The sequence below is a fragment of the Myxocyprinus asiaticus genome, chromosome 41 (genome assembly GCF_019703515.2).
Source record: "Myxocyprinus asiaticus isolate MX2 ecotype Aquarium Trade chromosome 41, UBuf_Myxa_2, whole genome shotgun sequence".
Taxonomy (NCBI): Eukaryota; Metazoa; Chordata; class Actinopteri; order Cypriniformes; family Catostomidae; genus Myxocyprinus; species Myxocyprinus asiaticus.
Genome location: NC_059384.1, coordinates 11253448 through 11275313, shown reverse-complemented (window position 1 = coordinate 11275313; position 21866 = coordinate 11253448). Strand labels below are relative to the sequence as shown.

Here is a 21866-nt window from a genome sequence, read left to right as displayed (position 1 = left end):
ACATGTTTACTTGAACTTGAAATTTGCAATTTTGAACTAGTGCCATTGGGACTTGAACTTGAATTGTAGAACTTGAACGTTTTGAAATTACATCAAACCTGAAATTCAAATGTATGTGGCATGAATTCAGATCGTTAAATTCAGATTACATTTTTTTAATACACTGAATCAGATTTTATTTTCAGATTCGGGTAAATTTGACGAAGACATCCGGGGTACTCAGGAAGAGCAATCGAGCCTGTATGTAATCAAACTCCTTCTAGACCAATCACAACGTAGCTCACAGTTCACAGTTAGAAACGGAAGGGTCCGCTGTGAAATAAAGCCAATGTGTGATCATGGCTGAATGAGAGCCACCACCTCTCTCTAGCGTAAGTTACATACCAGAAGTAATTAGTGTGATTGGTAAACTGTTTGATGCATGAAATACATGTTTATCAGTCATCTGATTTCTGACGTGCTTATTTTCTTTAGCAGATCAACATGTGCTACCCGTGTTGTAACTACAAGGGGGTAAGCTAATCTTTGCTGCTGTTTTTTATTATTTCTTTCTTTAATTTTTTATTAATGCTCTACATAACACCCAGGGGATACATTAATCTTTGCTGCTGTTTCGCGAGCCAACCAGCTACCATAGCTTCACAGCGGACCCTTCCGTTTCTAACTGTGAACTGTGAGCTACGTTGTGATTGGTCAAGAAGGAGATAGATTACATACAGGCTCGATTGCTCTTCCTGAGTACCCCAGATGTCTTCGTTAAATTTACATGAATCTGAATATAAAACCTGAATCAGTGTATTAAAAAATTTATTCTGAATTTAACGATCTGGATTCGTGCCACATACATTTGGATTAAATGTTTGAATGTAATTCAAAGTTCAAGTAAACATGTTCAAATTAAAGTCCTAAATATCAAGTTCAAGTCCCAATGGCACAAGTTCAAGAAACATGTTCAAATTCAAGTTCTAAAATTCAAGTTCAAATCCTAATGGGACATATTGCATTCCATAGTTAATTAACAAATTGTAGAAGACTGCAGATTATGCTCTTTTACTAGCCATCTGTTTTTTTTTTTTTTTTTTTTTTTACAGGTTATCAGAATCAACTCTGCATCATTGGAAGTCAAAAAGTAAAGCGTCCTATTGTGGCCTGCATTTGAACAGTTAGAATCGATACTCGATCATAAAGACAGTGCAAACTGTTACACAGGAAGAACTGGACTTTTGTGTAAAATTAAACAGTTTTAATGCTTTTTGTTCAAAGTTTAAATTTAAATTTTACAACAGGCAAAACAAAGGTTACAGTTATAAATGACACGCACATATTGACCAAAATTCACATAAGCTTAATTGTAACTTATGAACAGTGATTTTTTTTTCTATTAAATAAACACACATAATACATATTCTCTCGTTAGATACATTGATATATATAGATAGATAGATTTGCAATTAAAAGCTTTTTGTTATTTAGATATGCAGTACATGTGCATCTTTTAGACTTTGTTCAGTCCTGTATCTTCTTCAGACCTGGAGGAATAATAACCATGATTACTCTGTTATATTGTTCTCTCACATATTACAGAAACATAATCTTAAACAGATGTAAAATTAGTAAAAAGACATAAAATGAGTACCTTTCAATCGGCGTGGAATCCAGTGTGCTTTTGGATCAGAGCAGTATTTTTTCTTCTCAGTGTAGAATCTGTTGTGCAAGACAGATACATCAATGAAATGAACACATGCAACAGTTGCACATATATTAACTGTTAAGGCATTAGACTAGAAAGAGGGACCTTACATAATGGCATCGACACATGGAGCCAGAGCATTCTGATGCATGTACCCAGTCAGTTTTATGTTAAGAGGGATTCTTGCTCTCGACACCTCCTTGCAGCAGTTGACTCCAACCTTAGTTGGCCGACGATCTGTGTGTGTGTGTGTGTGTGTGTGTGTGTATGTGTGTATGTGTGTGTGTGTGTGTAGAGAGAGAGAGAGAGAGAGAGAGAGAGAGATTTACTCGTCAAAGTGTAGGTGTGAAAAACAGGTGTTAACCTGATCTGTATCTTGATAAGAACTCCATCAAAGAAAATCACAAATTCGTGATACAGCTAAATGCAATATAAATCAGAAGTGCATTCACCACCATTAAACCCTTACACACCAAAACCATTATTTAGGGCGTGGCTGAGTGCCGTGCTGTGGAGAGTGAAGCAGGAGAGAAGAGTGGTGAATGATTTCCACCAGTGCTTAACACCTGTCTTGTGGTTCAGTGAGGAGTGATGGGGGCTTTTAAGGAGAGGAGACAGTGGCAGTTGGGAGAGAGAGCCCAGATGACAAGCTACGTGTGTGTTAGCCTCCGCCATTTCCATAAGAGAACTTTTTGAGTGATTTATCTGAAGCTATACCGTTGCGCATTTAAGCGAACATGTTTGTGTTAATAATAATAGTGACATTCCTGAGTTGGAATCGCCATCTCCCGCTTCCTCATTCCTTGAACCTCACTACATGGATAAAAACATGTCTCACAGTAAATGCAAGAGTTAAGCATACATAAAAAATAAAAAAAATTAATTAAAAAAAAAATCCATCTTAATCTGAATGAATGACATCGAAATACCCATCCAGTACCTCCTATAAGATACATTTTCAAAAATCCAGGACTTACAACCGCCTTGCTGCTCAGTAACACACACAAGAAGCATCAGCATCAGAGTTATTTTCCAGTAGAGGTGCATGGTGCTGGGATGAGATTCTCAGAAAGCCTGCAGAGGAGATCTTAATCTAGTTCCTGTTTTGAAAGTGTTTGTTTAGCTCATAACTCTTTTTAAGCTCTTTTTCTTGACAGGATATGCACTTCCGTTGCACCAGGATGAATATTTTCTTGACCCCATGTGACCAAAGTGTCAAATTTAAGACAGAAGTATGATATCCTGAACCAGCAGCGTAGTTAGACCCTGGCTGATAGGGCTGAAGCCATGGATCTTTTGTTAATAGCCCCCGAATGTTTTATTGTGATGAAAAATAAGAGAGAAAAAAGTAAGGCTTAATGTTAACTACATCAGGGTACAAAGCAACAAGGCAGTCTGCAATTCTGGCTTCAAATGTAAATGAATTCAGATCAGTGAGACCCACCTGCATTAATTGACAGTTCGAAATTTGACTTTTACCTGCTGTTCATGCTCAAGTTCATCAGACGAATCGCTACGAATGCCTCGAGTTGGAGCTTTCTATTTTCTCTCACAGGGGTGCAGTATCAGAGGCACTGAGGTTTTATTATACAAGCTTTATTTCTAAATATATAATCTATAAACCTAATTTCTAATCTTCATTTGTTCACAATCCACACACCAAGTAGATTTTAATGCATGTGCCAATCAACTTGTTTGGAGCATACCCACTCACTCCCTAAGATGGACTCTGCCTAGGTAAAATCAGCTAGTGCATTTAAGAATTACCATCCATAATCAAATTAGCAGCAAGTTCACTGAACGGCGAACCATCTAGACTTTATTTAGCATTAGTCGATCAGAAAGAAGAAGGTATGTCTGTAACAATACCTTCAATACAACAAATCTTTAACAAGGATAAGATTTGTATGATGTACAATTCTTATAGGTAGCCACGTTAACGAGCTAAAAGTTGCTAACTGATTAAGTTACATGTGAGCTGACCAAATATCTGGATTTATCATTATCCGTTGATAAATTGTAGTAGGGATGCGCACGGTTACTTTTTTACCATTCAGTTAACCACAAGGTTTCACAAACGGTTATTCTGGTTTTTGTCGGGAGTATACGTGGGAATAAAGAATGTTTATTGCAATGGAATTTCCTTAAACACAACTCAGAATATCAGAACAGTGATCTATGAGCCTAAATAGCACAATACATAGGTCTGAAAATGAAAACTCACATTAAAGTCAAACAAAAATTATCCAAAAACTGGTTCACATTTCCATGTCATGTGCGTGCAGTTACACTGCTGCGTTTAAATAGCCTCTTTGGAATGCCTTGATTTTTAAATAGTTTAAAATCAGATGGCATTGAACTTGTCTAATTATTGTATTTAAGTCTGCACAAACACTTTCTTACCGTTAAGTTGAAACTTTGCTTTGTTAAAAACAACCTGGAATCATGTTTAATGGTGTAAAAGTCATGAAACCCAACGCAGGTGTCTGAAGGTGTGTTTATAAAAATTAAAGTTATTTTTAACTTTACTCTGTGATCCCACAATGGCGTTTTATTGCCACGTTAAATAATAAAAAATTAAGATTTCTGGATTAAAGTCGTAATATTTTGCGAATTAAGATAAAATTACAAGAAGAAAGTTGTAGCATTATGAGATTAAATTCATATGAGAATAAAGTCAAAATTTCAAGAATAAAGTTGTAGCATTTTGAGAATGTTGTATATTGTGTGAATAAAAGAAATAGATTTAAAGGAAAAAAGGGACAGAACAGACGCTGAGCCAGCAGCTTCATTAATGCAAGAGATGGATATGGAGGATGTAATCGTATTTAGAATAGGATTTAGTAATAAAGACATCCTTTAACTGATCCAATATCTCACGCCTCCCTTGACAGGCTCCCACATGTTGAAAACTCCTGCACTAATGCACACCTCATTCATGAACAGAGAGCTCGCAAAAACGTCCCACAAATTCAGCTTGGTTGCATAGCCAGGTTACCTCCCTGGTTAGTGGTGTTCTATGTAAAGTCCCAGACACCCCACTGTACTTTTGTCCACCACGTCACTTTGACGTTACTTTCCTTTCAATTTATTCTCAAAATAATCCGACTTTAATCTCATAATGCTTCAACTTTATTCTCGTAATATTTACTTTATTCTCAAAATATTATGATAAATGACAATTGCAAATTTAAATTGTTAAATGACTTTGATTTTATTGTTAGCATTAGTTTATGCACAATGAACAGTGAGCTGACAAGTTCTCACTTTGATCCACAATTTAAATTAAAAATGTGTTTGATCCGTTTATTGTGCACCTGATGTTTGCTCATATAAAGTTCTGAACTGGTGTCAATGTTGCATTTCACATAATTATTATTTGACAGTTAGGATGGTTATGTTTTAAGTCATGGAAGAAAGGATTCTTCTTAATTTTATATTATAATATGGCCTGTGGAAACACTAAGCCCCGGATGACACAGAAGTCTAGCGATGCCCCTGTCCTGAATTTAACTTAATGTACAGTACCTGTCCCTTACAAAGTTACACTTTATGTCTGCTTGATGACTCGACAGGTTCCCCAGATACATCAGCAGCATATAGAGACATGCAGTACAAAATATTGTATTATATATTTGTCAATATTATTTTTGTTTAGTTACTTACAGTTGCCAAGCGCACCCGTGAAACATCCCATGAGGATGATCAGAACAGAAAAAGTGAATAATCTGAAAGTCCAGCACAGCATACTGTAGCTCTTGATGTCTAGATCAAAGGCGTCTTGTTCAGTTAGTCTTTGTTGATGTATAATGTATGAGGGTGTCTTATTATAATGAGGTCTTTTAAAAGAAATACTATTCGGTTGGAAAATAATGTGTCAGAAACTTACCACCACCCATTTGAAACCACTGAATCAAGTGACTGTCATACCCTCACAAAAATTCACACCTCTCACAAAACACGACAGTTGAGTGAGCATAATTTATGAGAAACCTCATTGCAGCTTTGGCATTAAAATAACTCATATTTACTCTTTAAATTAAATCTTTGCCTATTTTATATATATATAAAAAATAGGCAAAGATTTAAACAAATAATTTAAACCAGATTAATAAATATTTTATTTTAAGAACATATTGAATATATATATATATATATATATATATATATGTATATATATGTATATATATATATATATATATATATATATATATATATATATATATATGTATATGTGTGTGTATATATATATATATATGTATGTATATGTATATATATATATATATATATATAAATATGTATATAATTTGTATTTATTTTGAGTGAAAGGGGTGATTTTCCTGCATGTAAAAATGAACATTTTAATTGAGGGCGTTTTCACACCTAGTTTGAGCACTCCAAACTGTCTCAGAGTGATATAACATGTTTATGTAGACAAACCAAATGAGGTGAGGTGGTCTGAGTACGGTTCTTTTGTGGGTCCTTTTGTGGTTCGATTGATTGTGCTATGTGAAGGCGAAGAGGTGCAAGTCTGTTTTGCTTTTTGTTATGACATAAGTACCTCGAGGCTTGCCATTCAGCTGCATTACATAATCGCTTGATCGATATTAATTGTATTGTCCAAATAAGGGAATTTTAAGCGAATATAGAAATACCATGATCACCATGACCGAGACGTTATCTGAGCACTTCTAATGAAACCGGCCGCTGTCAGAGTAGTTTCAGAAGAGCGCGTGAAGATGAACTGCTTTGAAGCGCTGTGATGCGCGTGACGTTTGCTGAGGTTTGCGCCAAACTGCCACGAATATACAAGCTATTTTGATAGTGAAAGCAAAGCTCTCCATTTCAATGTAAATTTGACCAAAAAGAGAGACATGTTTTTAAATATTTGGAAATATTTTCAGATTGAAAATATAAATGTTCATGTCATTCTATCCCTGTGCAATATTTTAAGTTGTTAAAGCCTTAAAGGAAATCATTTAACCCTATTATGTGATTCCAAGTTATATAAATGTCTACTTAAGGTGAATGTGTATTCAGCAGACATACACCTTCAGAAGAGACAATTTATCATTATATTCATTATTATATGTATGCCAATTTATTGTTAGCCAAATGACATACAGTAATTGTGACTGCCATGGGGTCTGAGTTCTGAAGGAATTGTGGTATGAAAAACAAAGTGTCGACAATGCAGCACATCAATGCAAAAAGGACCAAAAAAGAAACTGGGTCCTCTTTTAAGTCCACTTACATTGTGAAAAACAAAAGCACTGAGGTCATTTGCAGCTGGTTCCCTTTTTAGTTCACTTTAACTGAACTGGGTTCGGTTAATTTTAAACGGACTATATGTGAAACCACCCTAAATGTACCACTAAAACATGTAGCTGTAGAGTGCATTGCATTTACTTTTGTCTAGTTTAACTCTGGTAAAGCGGAAGTGTTGGGTAGTTGATGTGTGAATAGTTATATGTTTTTTTTACTTTAGCTGTATGGTTTTGTTTATTAATTTTGTTGTGTTATCAAAATGTGGATAGCTTATAATGATAATGCCATATTTCAGCACTGACATTAAGTTATAATAAAGTAATTGAACATCCCCAATTATGAGTCTGATTTTGAGTACTTTTATTAGCAGGGAAGTATTTTAGGACAATAAAGAGAATTAGCAGAAAATGAAAGTTGTTATTTACTACTCATAGTACTAGTGATTGTAGAGAGATTAAAAAAGGCTTGAAAAGTTCACTGAACTTGGACACTGTACAGTGGTCTTTTTCTGTGTTACTACTCTTGTTCTCTGGGTATATAAAACCAACTCGCTCAGGTTAATTAACATTTGATTATGCATTATGAATAACGTACATATCTGATGTTACGATTACTTAACAGTACATTGAGTGAAATGTGATATATTTCAATGTGAAATATTACACACTAATAAATATATTCAAACCACATTTTTTCTAAACATTATAATATTACAATTTCACTGTATTTCAGTTCTTATAAGTGGAATAAATTAACTGACATGTCACAGACAAATAACCCTACATCAAATATATTTTCACAATATTCAGTTTTAAATATTCAGTTTAAATATCAATTTACTGTCCAGTGTTAAAAATAAAAAATAAAATAATGAAACAACAACAACATCTTGTTTACTTTTAGACAATCATGATCAGCTGTCAATTGTTTGGGTAAACCCTTGGGTGGAACCTTGTGTAAGTTCTTGGGTAGATCCTTGTGTAAGTTCTTGGTTAGATTGGGTAGATCTTCCCACAATTGTGGTGTCACCATGGGCGTAGAATACACGGGGAACGCTGGGAACGAGTCCCCCTCACTTTCAATATACCTTGAGTTCATCCCCTGCAATTTTTCACAGGGCAAATATGTTTACGTTGTCTGTATTATACAGAAAATGTGTAAATATGTAAATGTAAACATTCAAATTTACTGGTCAATCTCTTAAGAGATGAGACAGCTGCTCAACCATGCACTGAATGAGCGCTTCATATAGCGTCGTTTCCATGGCAACCACATCAGTCATCCGGGCTAGATCTGTTGCCACAGGTCATTGGTCACAAACTCAGTGTGGCAAAATACTTTCCACTCATGTTTTACTGTGACGTCAAGCAATGTAAGTTGTCATTTGGCATCTGTTCATGTTTTGATGATGATCTATGATATTATTATGGTATGATAGCTTGAATCGGAAAGCGGAACTATGCTTTATTTTAATTATGTGCGCAATCGGAACTTATGCCTACATGCAAATTTATTCACGCTTTTCATCCAACACTGGATTACAGTGGGTGGCACAACTGTGCCAGAGCATAGTTCATTTGTCCACTTTGACGATTATGCGAGCCGGTGCGGCAATAACGGCAGGTACAAGGGAAAACAGGCAGATCACTAAAAAGTGGTAACCTGCAACTGTTACCTTAAAAAGCTATTTCTACTTGAACTAACCCCTGAAGCTGGCTTTTTTTCAGTTATGTTAAATAATATTTTTGACTTTTGACAACCAACCCTGTTACCATTTATATATTACCACATAAAGCACATTTTTAGGTTAACTTTTTTCCTTCTAAATAGTGTTAATATACTCAATTCAAAGGTGTTGTTCTCCTTCTGTCACACACTCGACGTTGTATTGATGTAGTGACACTAAGGGTCGCTCTTGGGAGCCCCAAACACCTCTAATCTTTCATTAATCAATGAGATGACTGGTTCCTGGGCTCGGGGCGCCGCTCACAGGTTCCTGAGAGGCGCCCGGAGGCTGAATCCTCCTAGGCCACGCCTCTTTCCCTCATGGGATCTCTCCGTGGTCCTCCTGGGCCTTCGGAGAGCCCCGTTTGAGCCTCTAGAGTCAGTCGAGCTGAAAGCCCTCTCTTTGAAGACGGCCCTCCTGATTGCGCTCACCTCCATCAAGAGGGTTGGGGACCTGCAGGCATTCTCTGTCAGCGATACCTGCCTGGAGTTCGGTCTGGTAGACTCTCACGTGGTCCTGAGACCCTGGCCGGGCTATGTGCCCAAGGTTCCCACGACCTCCTTCAGGGATCAGGTGGTGAGCCTGCAAGCACTGCCCCGGGAGGAGGCAGACCCAGCCCTGTCGTTGCTGTGTCTAGTGCATGCTTTGCGCATCTACTTGGATTGCAAGCAGAGCTTCAGACACTCTGAGCAGCTCTTTGAGGAAATTACAGCCGGACCCACTACGGGTACTAATATGCCCTGTACTGGGATAGGTGCTCCACAGATGCCGGTTACTCCGGTAACCCCCTGTGATGTATTTTCTGCGGTATGGTCTCCCTGTTGGCAGACCTGCTTCTCCCTTGGGCAGAGCCCTCTCTGCCCCGGTCGCTGTGTTTGTAGAGCTCCTCCCCTTCCAGGCAGGACCTACCACCGCGCCTCTTCCATGTGCGGCTAGTGAGCCCACGTGACGTATTGCCACATGTTACCTCCCCTTCGGGCAGGATGTTGTCTCCACGGGGTCTTTTCCCCCTGAAAGAATAGGAAAGGAAAAGAACACTTAAGAGCGTTAGATGGCCCCAGCCAAATCTAATACTCTGTGGAGAGAAAACATAGAGAGAAAAGGCCGCGGTTGGCGCGGCCTGATCCCATGCTAGTTACGTCGCTTCCGCCCCCCCCCCACCCGGGATGTGGGGAACTGCATGACGTCTTGTGCAAAACATTCTGTCCACCTTACTTCTGAAATGATGGCTACGCCCTTGGGTGGATCCTTGTGAAAGTTCTTGGGTAGATCCTTGAGTAAGTTCTTGGGCAGATCTTCCCGCAAGAGTGGTGTCACTAATGGATAATGTTGGTGTCGGTGAGGAGGTCAGGTGTTCGAGCACATGCTTTTCAGCAAGCTTTTATCTTTGAGCACTAATGCAATAAAATAAAATAGTGTGAATAATAGAATATTATCTTAAATATGGAGAGGTTTGAATACTTTAAGTAGATTAAGTTTAAACTATAAGCAATTTATGTTGTTCTACAAATTCTGCTACGTTTCTACACATTTGTTAAGTCGAAATTACAGAAATTGGCGAATTTTCTTCAAAACCCATGGTTGTGTCCAATCACTGCAGAATTCCCCCTTTTCAGTCGTCAAGCTGTGAAACAGAATAAATTTTTTTTTAAGATACAGAAAGCAAACTTTGGATGAGGATGATCTTTAAGTGTGTGGTTTATGTAAAAAGAGCCTGTGATTCTTACATGAGTGCCTTCACACATGGAGGATTAGGTTTTTGCATCCTGAAACCAGTAATGGGATCGGTCACTTCTGCCGTTAAGACAAGTTTACAGCAGGAGTTCGCCTTTACATCATCTGTAAAGTAAAAAAAAAAAAAAAAAAAAAAAAAAAACTCAGCAAGCCATTGGCAAAGATGCATGTTTCAAACACTTAGAATAATATATGAACAAATCAAAGAACTTTACCTGTAATAGACCAGATTATAGATGCAAATATCCCCACGACAACCAAACTCCTCATGAGTACATTTTGTTTTTCCATTTTCACAGCTGATCTCTATCTCTGTCTTCTCAGATCTGAGAATACATTTAAGGCTCTTTCAAGTTTGCCTTAAGTAGTAAATAAAGAGGAACTGAAATGTGGGGGGATACATCCTGTCCTTTGCAAGCACATTTATTTTTGTGAATGATTACTGTGGCAGCGGGGGCGTGGTCAAGCATCTCTCCGGAGAGAGAAAGCGGTAAGGGCGCTTACTCCTGAGCTAAATTATGTCTAACACCTGTCTCTAATTTCAGTGAGTACGGGGAGAGCGGCATAAAGAGAGCGACACAACGCTCAGAGGACAGACTGGATATGACAGAGCTGAGCCAGGGTGACCATTCCTGAATAGTAGAAGTTGTTTGTAGAAGCAGTGTGTGTGTGTTAGTGTGGTTAGAGTGTACGGAAGTAACTATAAAGTGTTGTCGAGGAAAAGGGGAAATAAAAGCGTCACCTGGAAAAGGAAAAACTGCTTCTCGCGTCCTCTTTTACACTGGTGCCGAAACCCGGGAACTGAAGTTTTGGGTCGAAGATGGATGGAGGTCGTCCCGTAGAGTCCTCCCAGTTGGCGGAGATCCTCCAAGCCCTCACCAGCCTACATCGGAACCACCAACAAACGCTGCTTGAGCTCCGGCAAGATCAAGACCGCTGGTTTGTCGAGCTCATGCATGCTCAAGCCGAGGACCGGCAGGCGATCCGGAGCCTCCTCAGCCAGGGGGCATCCTCAGCCGCGACCCCGGACACACCCACGCCGTTACCCCCGCCAGCATTACAGAAAATGGGGGCGGCGGACGACCCCGAGGCTTTCCTGGATTTGTTTGAGCGGACCGCCGAGATCTGGGGCTGGCCGCTCGGCCAATGGGCAGCCCGACTGATCCCACTACTGTCCGGGGAAGCCCAGCTCGCGGCTCAACAACTGCCAGTGTCGAGCCTCCTGGCCTACGGAGATCTAAAAAAAGCCATCTTGCAACGGGTTGGTCGCACTCCGGAGGAAAGTCGTCAACTCTTCCGGAGCTTGAAGTTGGAAAGCTCTGACCGCCCGTTTGCCTTTGCCCAGCGGCTCCGTGACGCCTGCCGAAGATGGCTGTTAGCGGGGGATCGCGACGTCCAGGGAATTATCGACCAGGTGGTACTGGAACAGTTCATAGTTCGACTGCCAAAAGGAACGGCGGAGTGGGTCCAGTGCCACCGCCCGGCATCGTTGGAGGAAGCTATCCGACTTGCGGAGGACCACATGGCGGCTATCCCGAGGACAGAAGATCCCTCCTACCTTCTCTCTCCTCCCTCTGTTTCTTCCCCCTCCCTTCTCTTTCTCTCGTCTGCTCTCTCTCCAGGTCCCGTTCCTGCCCCACGCAGACGAGGAGGAACCCAGCCCCTGAGACCAGTTCCCCGGGTGTGGGAGGCGACACCTTCCCCTACTCCAGTGCCCCGCCACTCTCCCCCTCAGGGGGGGGCGCCCGCCGACGCAAGTGCGGGCGTGGCACCTGGGCCGGCCTGCTGGAGGTGCGGAGACCCGAGCCACTTCCGAGATCAGTGCCCTCTGATGGAGCTGGGGACGGTGGTGCGGGTCTCTGACCTCCCACAGGCTGCCCCCGACCGGGCCGGAGCGTACCGGATATCGGTAAGTATCAAGGGGGGTACTCACCAAGCGTTGGTGGATACTGGGTGTAATCAAACCACTATCCACCAACGCCTGGTTCAACCCGAGGCATTGGTCACATCCAAAACGGTGAAGGTGAAGTGTGTACACGGGGATATTCACAAGTATCCAGTGGTGACCCTGACAATTAAATTTAGGGGGAAAAAGCATAGAGTGGAGGCTGCGGTTAGTTCCCGCCTCACCCATCCGCTGATTTTGGGGACTGATTGGCCTGATTTTAAAGCTTTATTAAAGGGAATTTGTGTGGATGGGTCCTGTGTGAGAATAGGGAGATGTGTGATGTGCGATGCTCTGGCAGGGGAGGCGGAGCCGGGGCCGTCCTCGACAGCTCCACGTCATGATGACGAGAGAGGGGGAGAGGCTGCGGCCCCTCCCCTTCTCAGGGAATTCCCTGAGGGAGATTTCCCTTTGGGGCAGTCGCGAGACGAAACCCTCAAACACGCCTTTGACCAAGTGAGAGTTATCGATGGTCAACGACTCCAGCCTGACATCGCACTTTCATATCCCTATTTTGCAATTATAAATGAGCGGTTGTATCGAGTGACACAGGACACTCGAACCAAAGAGGATACAACCCAACTTTTGATTCCAATGAGCCGTCGGGAAATGGTATTCCAGACGGCTCATTATAATCCTATGGCAGGTCACCTAGGAGAAAGGAAAACACTGAACCGTCTAATAGCCCGTTTCTATTGGCCGGGCATTGGCGGCGATGTCCGCAGGTGGTGTGCGGCATGCCGCGAATGCCAGCTGGTTAACCCACCGGCCACCCCAAAAGCGCCATTGCGCCCTCTCCCTTTGATCGAGGTCCCCTTTGAGAGAATTGGAATGGACCTCGTCGGGCCATTAGAACGGTCAGCACGCGGACATCGCTTTGTATTGGTCCTAGTGGACTATGCAACGCGATATCTGGAAGCAGTGCCTCTTCGCAACATCTCAGCACGCAGTGTTGCGGAGGCACTCTTCAAAATAATCTCCCGGGTGGGGATTCCGAAAGAAATCCTCACCGATCAAGGCACAACGTTTATGTCACGGACACTACGCGAACTGTATGAATTATTAAATATTAAATCGATTCGCACCAGTGTATACCATCCTCAAACGGATGGCCTGGTGGAACGATTTAATAAAACCCTCAAAAACATGATTTGTAAGTTCGTGCACGACGATGCTAGAAATTGGGATAAATGGCTCGACCCCCTGTTATTTGCAGTACGAGAGGTCCCGCAAGCCTCCACTGGCTTCTCCCCATTCGAGCTGCTGTATGGGCGACGCCCACGCGGCGTGCTTGATGTATTGCGAGAAGCCTGGGAGGAAGGACCTTCGAACAGTAAAAATGAAATTCAGTACGTTCTTGATCTTAGAGCAAAACTCCACACCTTGGGGCAACTAACACAGGAGAATTTGCTCCAAGCTCAAGAACGACAGCGCCGACTGTATGACAGGGGAACTCAGCTAAGGGAATTTGCACCGGGAGATAAAGTGCTTGTATTGCTTCCCACATCGAGCTCTAAATTACTCGCCAAGTGGCAAGGACCCTTTGAGGTCACACGACGAGTGGGAGATCTCGATTATGAGGTTAAACGATCCGATAGAGGGGACGCACGTCAAATATACCACCTCAATCTCCTAAAATTGTGGAGGGAGGTGGTCCCCGTGACGTTGGCTACGGTGGTTCCCGAGAAGGCGGAGCTCGGACCGGAGGTGAGCTCAAAACATAAACAGTTCACCCCGGTCACTTGCGGAGACCACCTCTCACCGAGCCAACTCGCGGAGGTTGCCAGGTTGCAACAGGAGTTTGCAGATGTGTTTTCCCCTCTACCGGGACGTACAAACCTCATCCATCACCACATCGAGACCGAGCCGGGGGTGGTGGTACGTAGCCGCCCCTATCGACTACCCGAACACAAAAAGAAAATTGTTCGGGAGGAATTGGATGCGATGCTTGATATGGGGGTAATAGAAGAATCCCACAGTGATTGGTCCAGCCCAGTTGTTCTAGTGCCTAAGAGCGACGGGTCTGTGCGATTCTGTGTGGATTATAGAAAAGTCAACGCGGTGTCTAAATTTGATGCATATCCAATGCCTCGCGTTGATGAGTTGCTCAATCGGTTGGGCACTGCTCGTTTTTATTCGACATTGGATTTGACGAAGGGTTATTGGCAGATCCCCTTGACACCAATTTCCCGTGAGAAAACCGCCTTCTCCACACCGTTTGGATTACACCAATTTGTGACACTTCCGTTCGGTTTGTTTGGGGCCCCGGCTACGTTTCAGCGTCTCATGGACCGAATCCTCAGGCCGCATTCAGCTTACGCCGCTGCCTATTTAGATGACATCATCATTTATAGCAATGATTGGCAGCGGCATATGCAACACCTGAGGGCGGTTCTGAGATCGCTGCGCCGAGCGGGGCTCACAGCGAACCCGAAGAAGTGTGCGATTGGGCGGGTGGAGGTACGGTATCTGGGGTTCCACTTGGGCCACGGGCAGGCGCGTCCCCAAATTGACAAGACAGCGGCGATTGCGACCTGCCCGAGACCCAAGACCAAAAAGGGGGTGAGGCAGTTCCTGGGGCTGGCTGGCTACTATAGGAGGTTTGTGCCTAACTATTCGGACGTCACCAGCCCGCTGACTGATCTCACTAAAAGGGAGCTCCAGATCCGGTCCAGTGGACGGAGCAGTGTCAACAGGCGTTCACGCAAGTTAAAGCCGCACTTTGCGGGGGGCCGCTGTTACATTCACCTGACTTCTCTCTCCCTTTTGTTTTACAGACAGATGCTTCAGACAGGGGGCTGGGGGCCGTGCTCTCGCAGGTGGTGGGGGGGGGGGAGCGCCCGGTGCTGTACATTAGCCGTAAGCTCTCGTTAAGGGAAACTAAGTACAGCACCGTGGAGAAGGAGTGTCTCGCCATCAAGTGACCGGTCCTCACTCTCCGATACTACCTGTTGGGGCGGGCCTTCACCCTCTGCTCGGATCACGCCCCACTCCAGTGGCTCCACCGCATGAAAGATACTAACGCCCGGATCACCCGTTGGTATCTGGCTCTTCAGCCGTTTAAGTTCAAGGTGGTCCACAGACCGGGGGCGCAGATGGCTGTCGCCGACTTCCTTTCCAGGAATTGGGGGGGAGTGGTAGGCAGGCCGGATGTCGCCCCGGCCTGAGTCGGGCGGTGGGGATATGTGGCAGCGGGGGCGTGGTCAAGCATCTCTCCGGAGAGAGAAAGCGGTAAGGGCGCTTACTCCTGAGCTAAATTATGTCTAACACCTGTCTCTAATTTCAGTGAGCACGGGGAGAGCGGCATAAAGAGAGCGACACAATGCTCAGAGGACAGACTGGATATGACAGAGCTGAGCCAGGGTGACCATTCCTGAATAGTAGAAGTTGTTTGTAGAAGCAGTGTGTGTGTGTTAGTGTGGTTAGAGTGTACGGAAGTAACTATAAAGTGTTGTCGAGGAAAAGGGGAAATAAAAGCGTCACCTGGAAAAGGAAAAACTGCTTCTCGCGTCCTCTTTTACAATTACTTCATTGTGGCATTGACCATATCTGAATTTCCGTGTACTTTTTATTGGAATAAACGTATCTGTCATAGAGCAGAATAGTGTGGCATGTTGTCACGCTACATGGGGTAAGTTGTCACAGTGGGAACCTGTACATGTCATTGAACAGTCTATTATAGGCTTTTCAGAAACATTTTGTAAATAAAAAACAAATATATAAAAAATGAATGTATGCAAGTGTGGGTTTGTTGTGTCCACATTTTTTAACTATGTGTTTGAAACCAATATTCAAAATTAATTGCTAGATAAAACATACATTTGTGTAATTGGACTTTTGTCTCAACTTATATTGTAGTTACTGAGCTATAGCCCCTATGACAACTTCCCTGTGTGACAACTAGCCAGGGATCCCCTAAATATGAAATGTAAATGCAAATGCATTTTACCATGTAACATTGACAAGTTGCTAATTTACAGCCATTGTCCAATGATCGAAAAGAAACAAAACAGGAAGTAAACACTGACGATCCAATATTAGGCCTACTTCTATTGTGGGTGGCATTTTTCTGGCTGGTTTGATGGCATGGGTCGTGTCTTTCCATTTCACAATTGTCAAATTCAATTGCTCCACACCATCAGATTCTCTTGAAAAGTAAGGGAATGTTTCATGAACTTGACAGCATCATTTTCTGTGACCGATTTACACACAGCAGCTACAGGAAGGCCATTCAAGTACAAAAATGAAACTGCAACCGAAACATTGGAAATATTGCAACAAAAGTGACATGAACAAGTCAATGATGTGTATTTCTTTTATTTACTATTTAAAATAGTAATACAATGAACTGCATAGAGAATGAGAAAAAGTACAGAGTAACAGTAAGAAAGTATAGAAAGTAAAAGTAGTGGAGAAGCTGTATAAATGAAACCCCCATTTAATATAACATCTAAAATAAAGAGCACCATGTTCTCGTGTATCCATATCAGTTACGTTTATGGAAAATTCTTCTTCCTCCCTTGAATAATGGACACTTTCAGGAATGGTGGCTATAAACAGATACACTGCTTGGCCAAAAAAATGTCGGATACTCTAATATTTTGTTGGACCGCCTTTAGCTTTGATTACGGCACGCATTCTTCGTGGCATTATTTCCACAACCTTATGCAACATTACAACATTTATTTGCATGCTGAGTTGCATTAATTTTTTCACACATTCCAAAGAATTTCAATGGGGTTAAGGTCAGGACTCTGTGGTGGCCAATTCATGTGTGAAAATGATTCCTCATTCTCCCTGAACCACTCTTTCACAATTTGAGCCCGATGAATCTTGGCATTGCGTCCTGGAATATGCCTGTGCCGTCAGGGAAGAAAAAAACCACTGATGGGAAAACCTGGTCATTCAGTACATTCAAGTAGTCAGCTGACTTCATTTTATTGCTGCTTAATGTTGCTGAGCCTAGACCTGACCGACTGAAGCAATCCCAGCTCATAACACTGCCTCCAGAGGCTTGAACAGTGGGCACTATGCATGACGAGGGCATTGCATCATGCGTTTCCCTTCTTACCCTGATGTGCCCATCGCTTTTAAATAGGGTAAATCTGGAGTCATCAGACCACATGACCTTTTTCCATTGTTCCACAGTCCAATCTTAATGCTCCCTAGCAAATTAAAGTAGATTTTTTCAATAAGCCTCACTAACAAGTTTTCTTGTGGCCTCAGAGCTGTTTAGTCCCAATTCTGTAAATCCTTGTCATATTGTGCGTGTGGAAATGCTCATACTTTTACTGTTACAGTTTTTCTCATTTGCTAAGACACGCTTAATGAAACTGGGATCCACTTGATCTTCATCTTCACCTTCTTAGCACAGCAGAAGTTTTCCCTTGCAAATGTCTTAACACTTTTTCATTTGTTTCACACATTTTTCACACCTTTTGTCAAAACAGTTACCAAAGATCTCATTGAAAGACCCCAAACTCTATTGGATTGAACAAAAGGAAAACATCTATTCACAGCTGATAGAAAGTACTTGCATAATTATGAATCTCTAATGCACCTGTGTGAAACTCATTTGCACAACTCTTCAATCAGCAATCAGTCCTCATCCATCTATAAAAGATGCCACCTCTGTGTTGCTATTTGCAAGCATGGATCAAAGAGGCCAAAGGCATGGAAGGAGAGTAAGATGCCATGGCAGAGGGGCCCGAGGAAGAGGAGTTTGCATGCGTGGTGGAGGAGCCGCAGCAAGAGGAGAAAATAGAGCTTATGTTTCAAATGAAATTCGGGCAACAATTATTGACCATGTCATCAATCATGGCTTGTCATTTAGAGAGGCTGGACAAAGGGTCCAGCCCATTCTGAGTTGGAGCACTATGGCATCTATTGTCAGGCTTTTTTGGAATGAGAACTGGTAAGTCACAATGTTACTGTATACCATAGTGTATTTCAGCTTTACTGTATTGCCCTGTTGGCAAAACAAACTGTGTCTACAGTAATGCAGATGTTTCATCAATCCCATTTATGTGACCGTCATAATGTCAATTTTGACATGCTTTTTGCTTTTACTTTGTAGAATCCACACACTACCATACACTGGTGGCAGAGGAAAGATCTTTAGTGTTGAACAGGAGGCTGCCATTGTAGATATGGTCATGGCAAACAATGTGATCAGACTGTGTGAAATCCAGGCAGCAGTAATTGGAGATCAGGAGCATTTAGAAATATCAACAGTGTGAGTTTGGCAACTATTGATAGAGTCCTTAAACGAAACTATGTCAGAATGAAGCAGCTGTACAGAGTTCCATTCCAAAGAAACTCTGACATCATGAAGGAGGCAAGATTCCAGTATGTGCAGGTACGGATTTGTTATTTTAATGCCTTGTTATACCTTACATTTACATGCAACTGGAATAATTTACTTTATGAATTTGCTTTTTTTCTTAGAGAATAATGGAGATTGAAACTGAAGGGGCACATCACAAATTCATTTGTGGATGAAGCTGGCTTCAACCTCTGTAAAGTGAGGAATAGCAGGAGGAATATCATTGGGCAGAGGGCCACTGTTACAGTGCCAGGTCAGAGGGGCGCCAATATCAGCATGTGTGCTGCCATCTCCAATGATAGTGTCCTTTGCCACATACCAACTATCAGCCCATACAATACAGAACGCCTCTTCACATTTCCTGATGCACTGAATAAAAGACTGATTCCACCCAAAGAGAGAGGGCTGTTGAGGCCTGGCATGACTGTGTATGTCATCATTTGGGACAATGTTGCCTTCCACCACTCTCGCCTTGTGAATGAATGGTTTGCAGCACAGCCCCGTATGATGATACAATTCCTCCCTGCATACTCTCCTTTTCTGAACCCAATTGAGGAGTTCTTCTCTGCTTGGAGATGGAAGGTGTATGATCACCGGCCATATGAGCAGATGTCCCTCCTGGAGGCAATGAATGCTGGTTGCCTGGCAATAGGTGCAGAGGATTGCTAGGGATGGATACGCCATGCAAGGAGGTATTTCCCTCGGTGCATTGCAAGGGAAAACATCCAATGCAATGTTGATGAGAACCTGTGGCCTAAACGTCAGGAACGAATGGACTAAATGTGAAGTTCTGAGTATTTCAACTCTTTATTTTGTTTTTTAGATATTTCCACCCATAAGTTTCCTTTGGTTGCTTTTTTACGGTATTCAGCATTTCTGAATTTGAAAAGTATCATATATTTCATATTGATAGCTGTATTTTGTATTTTGTTGTCCATTTTGTAATGATTGATTGAAAGAATATATTAATTTGACCACAAGTTGTGGTGTTTGATGGAAATAGTTGCTTTTGTGAGTGTTAGAGCATTTTGCAAACAAAATATTCATTTTAGCCAGTGAGCTTCAGTTTTAGCCTGTGTGTTAACTGTTTCGAAAATGTGATGTCAGAGTGGTAAATGTGTTTAAGCAATCGAGGAAAAACTGTAAACATAGCCGTGAGTTAGACTGTCGATTTTTTTTATGATGTGACTTCACCAACCATTTTAGTGATCCCTGATCACGATCATTCAAGATTTTTTTCCAACCACATTTCTTCTGCGAAGCTAATGGTTCACCACTATCCTTCCAGGTTTTAATGATGCGTTGGACAGTTCTTAAAATCCAGTTATTTCAGAAATCTCCTTTTTTGCTTGATGCAGGCCAATAATTTGCCCCCTCTGAAACATAGTAACATCTTTTCCACAACCACGGGATATGTCTTCCGACATGGTTGTTTAAAAAATGAGAAGCTACACACTGCATCAGTTAGGGTTCAAATAATTGTTACCAGCTAAAACATATTAATCAATAATGATCCAATCAAAGGTTCTTAAGTATCTACTTAAATCCAAATGGCAATTTTTTTTTTTTTTTTTGACCAGGCAGTGTATTTTCATGTCATAAACAGCTCATTTAATATATTATTGAGCATAGACCAAAACACACAAACTTTTACACAGTTATCTCTTCTTCATTAGCAACAAGTATTCATGCGGTTTCCAAGCCTGATGTGGTAGCAACATGACAAAAGATCTGTGGTATTTCTGTCTGTGTGAATGTGATAGCTAAAATGTTGGATCAGTCCAGTGCATTCTGCATTGAAGGAATTTGGTTTGCTAAAACTGGCACATGAAGAATGCACAGAGAGCAGCCCAGCTTACATTTGCCATTATTGTTAACTTAATATTGAAGTATAGATTTACCATACCTGATAGAAAGTGTGGATGAAGAGAAGATTTTAAATTACTGTTGTATTTAACAGATACTGTTATATAAAGTGTCTCTGGGTTTAAAATGTATTACAATGTATGTATTATCCATATAAACTTTTTCCGTCTTGCTTACTTGTGTTGTTAGATCAAATAGATGAGGTCACGAATTAAGCCTGTGTATTTTGTCTAGTATTTGAGGGTGTTTTGTATTTAGTAACAATAGTAGGCACATATAAACCTATTTATTCAGATATTTTCCCAGTTACAATAAAACAATATACCTTGGTATTATGAATGTATCATGTGCTTTTGTGCACTTCTAGTTTAATTGCATCTGACTTGTTAAGTTATACATTTAATTGAAATGGGCAATGTCTGCTTTAGTGTCAAAGTTGTTTGGAATTTTCAAAGCTTTAGGCTTTAAACATATTCTGCATTAAAAAATCGAACCCACTATAAATTTGGTGTCTTTAACTACTATGTACTTAATCATGTGATACAATGTACTTAATATGTACATATGTGTTGTTGCATTGTACTGACATTTATAGTACCTGCATTTACATACATGTAGTTACACTGTTAAACTTACCCCTCACCCTAACTCAACCCTGATCCTAACCTTTAACCCTACTCCTAAACATACCAGTACCTCAACCTCATAGCAGCAAATGTGAATCTTGTAAGAATTTTGTAGAACAAAGTGTAGTTGCACAGTAAATACATTGTATTGTGTTAGTACATAGTTAAAGACACCGAATATAAAGTGGGACTAAAAAAGCAAAAGTTATTCCAAAATGATCCCTGTTCTCCTCTACTTACATGAAAATCCTCAAGTCTAAAACTTATTGGCACAGAATAGTCAAGAGTTTCATTCACTGATACTCCTGACTGTCATTAATCTATCTGGAGGAAGATGATGCTCAGTTTCCATCAGTGTAATGTTTCATATGACTGTCATAGTGTGTATGTAAATGTGTACTAATCTCCATTGCTGTGACCTCTGACTTACATCTGTGACAGAGTACCTCTGAAACTACCCACAAACACCTCGTAAATGTGGCCTAATGTTTTATTTTTTCATAATAAAGTATTATTTGTTACTGTTGGTGTTTATAAACTCTTCTGTTAAACCCAGGCAACTTTAAATCAAATTAAAACATGGTCTCAGCAGAAATAAATATACATCAAAGAGGCTCCAAATCACTATCACAGACTTTCAGCTTCTATGTACCTCAGTGATGGAATGACCTTCTCAAATCCATCCG

General features: G+C 41.4%; 1 protein-coding gene across 4 annotated transcripts; it reads left to right on the top strand.

Moving 5' to 3' along the window:
• Positions 1 to 309: 309 nt before the first annotated feature.
• On the top strand, positions 310 to 19879 carry LOC127431604 (uncharacterized). Of its 4 annotated transcripts, none has more exons than XM_051682096.1 (4): positions 310 to 371; positions 475 to 513; positions 10964 to 18721; positions 18811 to 19879. In XM_051682096.1, the coding sequence occupies exon 3, from the start codon at positions 11239 to 11241 to the stop codon at positions 15235 to 15237; it is 3999 nt and encodes a 1332-aa protein (XP_051538056.1). In that variant the 5' UTR covers positions 310 to 371; positions 475 to 513; positions 10964 to 11238; the 3' UTR covers positions 15238 to 18721; positions 18811 to 19879. The 4 variants fall into 4 exon arrangements, with proteins under 4 accessions (XP_051538056.1, XP_051538057.1, XP_051538055.1 ...); XM_051682097.1 differs by having other exon boundaries at positions 316 to 371; positions 478 to 513; XM_051682095.1 differs by lacking the exons at positions 310 to 371; positions 475 to 513 and having other exon boundaries at positions 10624 to 18277; positions 18440 to 18721.
• The last annotated feature ends 1987 nt before the right edge of the window (positions 19880 to 21866 follow it).

Coding starts and splice junctions, on each gene's coding strand:
- LOC127431604 (XM_051682096.1), top strand. CDS start 11,239: ATGGATGGAGGTCGTCCCGTAGAGTCCTCCCAGTTGGCGGAGATCCTC.